This window comes from Somniosus microcephalus, chromosome 10 (assembly GCF_052327205.1).
Source record: "Somniosus microcephalus isolate GS21.2 chromosome 10, FLI_Smic_1.0, whole genome shotgun sequence".
NCBI classification, from domain to species: Eukaryota; Metazoa; Chordata; class Chondrichthyes; order Squaliformes; family Somniosidae; genus Somniosus; species Somniosus microcephalus.
The window spans coordinates 197194107-197201111 of record NC_140996.1 but is presented as its reverse complement, the minus strand read 5'-3'; the positions used below and the strand labels follow the sequence as shown (position 1 = coordinate 197201111).

Below are 7005 nucleotides of genomic sequence, written 5' to 3'. Positions count from 1 at the left end.
GGGCGGCCACACAGCTGCCAACCAGGGGTGAAAAAAATCACAAATGTGTTTGGCACGAGTATTAAACTTTAAACAAATCCGTAAAAAATGAGACGCAGGGGAAAAAAATAATAACGCCTTCAACGATTTGGACAAGGCCGGGGCGAAGCTCCTGGCGTCATCATCCGGCGATGCCTTTGCCGTGTAGGCCCCCTGACAGACGGGGAGAGCGACAACCGCCGGCCCAGCTCAGCCTCCCGCTCCCCCAACAACCGCCGGCCCAGCTCGGCCTCCCGCTCCCCCGACAACCGCCGGCCCAGCTCGGCCTCCCGCTCCCGCGACAACCGCCGGCCCAGCTCGGCCTCCCGCTCCCCCGACAACCGCCGGCCCAGCTCGGCCTCCCGCGACAACCGCCGGCCCAGCTCGGCCTCCCGCGACAACCGCCGGCCCAGCTCGGCCTCCCGCTCCCCCGACAACCGCCGGCCCAGCTCGGGCTCCCCCAACAACCGCCGGCCCAGCTCGGCCTCCCGCTCCCCCGACAATCGCCGACCCAGCTCGGCCTCCCGCGACAACCGCCGGCCCAGCTCGGCCTCCCGCTCGAATCAGCGGCCGTTAGTTAGTCCGCGGCTCGAGATTCAAGGTGTTCGGGTAACGGCTAAGTGGGCGGCACCGGTGTGTGTGTGCGAGAGAGGGAGTGTGGCCGAGGCCCTCATTGTCTTCACTCCTCTCTTACTTCAACAAAGCCGCTGGTCTGTGGTAGAGCAGGACTGTGACATTGGCGGAAGGCGGCGGAGGAGGTTTATTTTTCTCTCTCTCTCGGCGCCACGCCGGGCATTTTTTATCGGCCATGGAGCCTGCTTCCCCGTTCTAGGCGCTGGGAAGGAGGGGAGCCCAGCGTGTCTAGCTTAGCGGGCTCCAATTGTTCGCTCCACGGTCCTCTCCCGAGACCGCCTTTGTCACCCAGAGAGGACGAAAGCTCCTTCCTTCTTAAACAACAGCTGCATCTCTTAGAATAAGGAAAGAAAAACGAGCATTCCCCTTCCCCCTCCTCCACCACCGCCCATCCCCAATACAAAATGGATAACAAATCGTTTGCAATAGTCCTGGATGAAATAAGGAAGGTAAAGAATCCATTGTTGTTGTTCTGACTTCTTCGTTCCTGCGAATTGCAATATAGAGTAAAATAATTCCAGAATGCCCTGTCACTGAGCGGCTGCAGGGCATTCTGGAGGGGGAGGGAGAACAGCCAGTGGTCGTGGTCCACATTGGTACCAACGACATAGGTAAAAAGAGGGATGAGGTCCTGCAGCAAGAATTTAGGGAGCTAGGTGAAGGATTAAGGAGCAGGACCTCAAAGGTTGTAATCTCTGGATTACTCCCGGTGCCACGTGCTAGTAAGTATAGGAATAGGAAGATAGAACAGATGAATGCGTGGCTAAAGGGATGGTGCAAGGGGGAGGGCTTTAGTTTCCTGGATCACTGGGTCTGCTTCTGGGAAAGGTGGGACTTGTACAAGTCGGACGGTTTACACCTGAACCAGGGGGGAACCAATATCCTTGCGGGGAGGTTTGCTAGCACTGCTGGGGAGGGTTTAAACTAACTTGGCAGGGGGTTGGGGTACAGAGTGGAGCTATAGTAGGGGGTGATTTACGGCCAAATACAGAGGGAAAAACAAGTCAGCTGGGAAGGCAGAGCAAATATGTGAAGGCAAAAGAGAATATGGCAGGGCTGGAAGGCATTTATTTTAATGCAAGGAGTCTTGCAAATAAGGTGGATGAACTGAAGTTGTTGTTGAACACATGGGAGTACGATATTGTTGCTATCACGGAGACATGGTTGAGGGAGGGTCAGGACTGGCAGCTCAATATTCCGGGGTATAGAATCTTCAGGCGAGACAGAGGGGGGTGTAAAAGGGGAGGGGGTGTTGCAATATTAATTAAGGAGTCAATTACTGCTGTAAGGAGGGATGATATATTAGCGGGTTCCTCTAATGAGGCCATATGGGTAGAACTTAAAAACAAAAAGGGGGCAAGCACTTTGCTGGGAGTGTACTATAGGCCCCCAAACAGTCAGGGGGAGATAGAGGAACAGATATGTAGGCAAATCTCAGAGAAGTGCGAAAATAATAGGGTAATAATAGTGGGGGATTTCAACTTCCCCAATATAAATTGGGACAGTCAGAGTGTGAAAGGCTTAGAGGGTGCAGAATTCTTAAAGTGCATCCAGGAGAGCTTTTTGAGCCAACATGTAGAAAGTCCTACAAGAGAGGGGGCGGTACTGGACCTAATTCTGGGGAATGTAGCCGGGCAAGTGGTGGAAGTGTCAGTAGGAGAGCATTTTGGCGACAGTGACCATAATTCGGTGAGATTTAAGGTGGTCATGGAAAAAGACAAAGACGGCCCGGAAATAAGGGTTCTAAATTGGGGGAAGGCTGATTTTAATATGATAAGGCAGGATCTGGCCAAAGTGGACTGGGAGCAGCTGCTTATAGGAAAATCCACATCAAAACAGTGGGAGACTTTCAGAAGGGAAATAGAGAGAGTACAACGCCAACATGTTCCTGTAAAGGTCAAGGGTGGGACCAACAAGCAAAGGGAACCTTGGATGACAAGGGATATACAAAAATGCATTAGAAATAAGAGGGGGGCTTTTGGCAGTTACAAAAGACTAAAGACAGAAGAAGCCCTAGAGGAGTATAAAAAGTGCAGGGGCATACTTAAAAAAGAAATTAGGAGGGCGAGGAGGGGCCATGAAATAACACTGGCGAGCAAAATAAAGGAAAATCCTAAGATGTTTTATAAGTATATTAAGGGCAAGAGGATAACCAGGGAAAGGGTAGGGCCCATTAGGGACCAAAGTGGCAATCTGTGTGTAGAGCCAGAGGATGTAGGCGGGGTTTTAAATGAATTTTTTGCATCTGTGTTCACTATGGAGAAAGACGATGCAGACATAGAAATCGGGCAAGGGGACTGTGACATACTTGAACATATTAGCATCGAGAGGGAGGAGGTGCTAGCGGTTTTAGCGGGCCAAAAAGTGGATAAATCCCCAGGCCCGGACGAGATGTATCCCAGGCTGCTGTGGGAGGCAAGGGAGGAGATTGCAGGGGCTCTGACACTAATTTTCAGAACCTCTCTGGCCACAGGGGATGTACCAGAGGACTGGAGAACAGCTAACGTAGTACCATTATTCAAGAAGGGTAGCAGGGATAAACCAGGGAATTACAGGCCAGTGAGTCTAACATCTGTGGTGGGGAAATTATTGGAAAAAATTCTGAGGGACAAAATTAATCTCCACTTGGAGAGGCAAGGATTAATCGGGGATAGTCAGCATGGCTTTGTCAAGGGTAAATCATGTCTAACAAATCTGATCGAATTTTTCGAGGGGGTGACTAGTGGGGTGGATGAGGGAAATGCTGTGGATGTGGTGTACATGGACTTCAGTAATGCTTTTGACAAAGTCCCGCATAGGAGACTGGTCAAGAAGGTAAGAGCCCATGGGATCCAGGGTGCCTTGGCGCGTTGGATCCTAAACTGGCTGAGTGGCAGGAGGCAGAGGGTGATGGTCGAAGGTTGCTTTTGTGACTGGAAGCCTGTGTCCAGTGGGGTACCTCAGGGATCGGTGCTGGGTCCCTTATTGTTTGTGATCTACATAAATGATTTGGATGAAAATGTAAAAGGTATGATCAGTAAGTTCGCAGATGACACGAAAATTGGTGGGGTGGTAAATTGCGAGGAGGAAAGCCTCCGGCTACAGGACGATATAAACGGGTTGGTCAGATGGGCGGAAAAGTGGCAAATGGAATTTAACCCTGAAAAGTGCGAGGTGATGCATTTTGGACGGACAAATAAGGCAAGGGAATACACAATGAGTGGTAGGACCCTAGGAAGTACAGAGGGTCAGAGGGACCTTGGTGTACATGTACATAGATCCCTGAAGGCAGCGGAGCAGGTAGATAAGGTGGTTAAAAAGGCATATGGGATACTTGCCTTCATTAGCCGAGGCATAGAATATAAGAGCAGGGAGGTTATGATGGAGCTGTACAAAACGCTGGTGAGGCCACAGCTGGAGTACTGTGTGCAGTTCTGGTCGCCTCACTATAGGAAGGATGTGATTGCTTTGGAGAGGGTGCAGAGAAGATTCACCAGGATGTTACCTGGGATGGAGCACCTCAGCTATGAAGAGAGGCTGGACAGGCTGGAGTTGTTTTCCTTGGAGCAGAGAAGGCTGAGGGGGGACCTGATTGAGGTGTACAAAATAATGAGGGGCATAGATAGGGTAGATAAAGAGGAACTTTTCCCCTTAGTGGGGGGGGTCAATAACAAGGGGGCATAGATTCAGGGTAAGGGGCAGGAGATTTAGAGGGGATTTGAGGAGGAACTTTTTCACCCAGAGGGTGGTTGGAATGTGGAACTCAATGCCTGAAAGGGTGGTGGAGGCAGGAACCCTCACAACATTCAAGAAGCATTTGGATGAGCACTTGAAATGCCATTGCATACAAGGCTATGGACCAAATGCTGGAAAATGGGATTAGACTGGACAGGGATGGATGGGCGGTGCAGACACGATGGGCCGAAGGGCCTCTTTCTGTGCTGTAAAACTCTATGACTAGGAATCTGTGCCCAAACGTTTTCGATGATTGTAACGTTCACTTCTGAGTTACAGTTCTGGTTTCCTTTTCCTATGCAGAACTCCAGCATATGAATGGTGTGGAAATAGCTACAGATGAAGTTCAGGAGAGTCCTAGGATACTGAATAGACTTGACTTGTCTAGCCAAATGCAGAGCAGCGATCAACAAAGCTAATAGGAAATTAAAAAAACAGGACATGCTGGAAAACACTCAGCAGGTCAGGCAGCATCTGTGGAGAGAGAGAAACAGAGTTAACGTTTCAGGCCGTTGACCTTTCATCAATAGGATGTTGACCTTACATAGATATAATAACTGTAGAATACAAGTCAGGAAGTCGTGATCAAACTACAGTGTTCTGGTCGGACTGCATCTTGTGTACCGTGTCCATTTCTAGTTGCTGGGAAAGAGGGGACCCCTCGGAGCCCAGAGGTTTTTACCTAGTGCCATGGGTCTGAGTTATGAGGAAAGAATGGAGAAACTTGGGCCATTACAGCCTGGAAAGGAGGTGTTTTGAAAGGTGATCATACCGAGTTATATAACAGTCACGGAACTGGAGAAGGTAAATCTGGAATAAAACTTTAAATTATGGGAGTAGGACAAGGGGGGCAGGTTTCAGGGATCAACATATAGATTAGACTCTCGGATAAATTAGTGGAAGTGGAAATCCTGGAATCAATCATTTAATAAATAATTAGATGCTGAAATGGGGGCTTGTAAAGTTATTTTGTATGGATAGAAGATGGGCTGAATGGCTGTTTATGTATGTAATTATCTTGTGATATATGTGGTTGATAAGTTACATTATATGATTTTTAAAATATCTTGCTATACATTTTATCCTTAAATGTGCATCTTTTCAAGATCAATTTTTTTTTTTTAACAAAGTTGCATATCGCACATACTGTCCCAGGGCGTTACATGTAAAGGTTACATTGCAGCTTGTACAAAGTTGTCATTAATTTATCACCAAGAAAAACATGAATGATGAGGGCAGGCCATTTAGCCTATTTTACCTCTTTGATCTAGAGAAAACAATAGTTCCTCCCTTCACAATATCCAAATGTTTCTTCCAAGGTTTTTGCCTCCACTACCTGCCCAGAAGTCCATAATCTTTGTGACGAACAGCTTTGAGTACTGTTGGGGGGGATGGCTTATCAGAGGAAGGCAGCAGCAGCCAACTTCCTGGCACCAGGGGTGGCTCTGCTGCACAGAATGGGAGGAAAAAGAGTGGTAGAGCTATAGTAATAGGGGATTCTATTGTAAGGGGAATAGATAGGCGTTTTTGCGGCCGCAAACGAGACTCCAGGATGGTGTGTTGCCTCCCTGGTGCAAGGGTCAAGGATGTCTCCGAGCGGCTGCAGAACATCTTGGAAGGGGAGGGTGAACAGCCAGTTGTCGTGGTGCATATAGGCACCAACGATATAGGTAAAAAGCGGGATGAGGTCCTAAAAGTGGAATATAGGGAGTTAGGAGGTAAATTAAAAAACAGGACCTCAAAGGTAGTAATCTCAGGATTGCTACCAGTGCCACGTGCTAGTCAGAGTAGAAATAGAAGGATACTTCAGATGAATACGTGGCTAGAGGAATGGTGCCAGGGGGAGGGATTCAAGTTCCTAGGACATTGGAACCGGTTCTGGGGGAGGTGGGACCAGTTCAAACCGGACGGTCTGCACCTGGGCAGGGCTGGAACTGATGTCCGAGGGGGAGTATTTGCTAGTGCTGTGGGGGAGGGTTTAAACTAAAATGGCAGGGGGTTGGGAACCTGAGCAGGGAGACAGAGGAAAGGGAAACAAGGATAAAAGCAAAAGATAGGAAGGAGAAAAACAAAAGTGGCAGTCAGAGAAAGCAACGGTTTAAGTCAAACGTGGCCACAGTAAATAATAATTCTAAGAGCGTTAAAAAAACAAGCCTGAAGGCTTTGTGTCTTAATGCGAGGAGCATTTGTAATAAGGTGGATGAATTGGCTGCGTAAATAGAAGTAAACAAATATGATTTGGTTGGGATTACGGAAACGTGGCTCAAGGATGGCCAAGACTGGGAACTCAACATCCAGGGGTATTCGATATTCAGGAAAGATAGGCAAAAAGGAAAGGGAGGTGGGGTAGCATTACTGGTTAAAGACGGGATTAACACAATTGTAATGAATGATATTAGCTCTGATGATGTGGAATCTGTATGGGTAGAATTGTGGAATCTGTATGGGTAGAATTGAGGAATACTAAGGGGAAACAAACGTTAGTGGGAGTGGTATATAGAACTCCAAACAGTAAGGTGGAGGTTGTGGATGGCATTAAAAGGGAAATTAAAGAAGCGTGCAATAAGGGCACAGCAGTCATCATGGGTGACTTTAATCTACATCTAGATTGGGCTAACCAAATTAGTAACAATACTGTGG

General features: G+C 48.2%; 1 protein-coding gene across 3 annotated transcripts in view; it reads left to right on the top strand.

Annotated features, from left to right (window-relative positions):
* Positions 1-73: 73 nt before the first annotated feature.
* The window catches only part of proser1 (proline and serine rich 1), a 48067-nt gene continuing 41135 nt past the window's right edge, over positions 74-7005 (top strand). For 2 of the 3 annotated variants that reach the window (XM_085999406.1, XM_085999404.1), the window contains exon 1: positions 74-1100. In XM_085999406.1, the coding sequence (XP_085855532.1) occupies positions 1056-1100 (45 nt within the window). In that variant the 5' untranslated portion in view covers positions 74-1055. Of the gene's footprint in view, positions 1101-4032; positions 4828-7005 lie in introns of those variants that run through there. The other variant, XM_085999405.1, reaches the window with a different exon arrangement.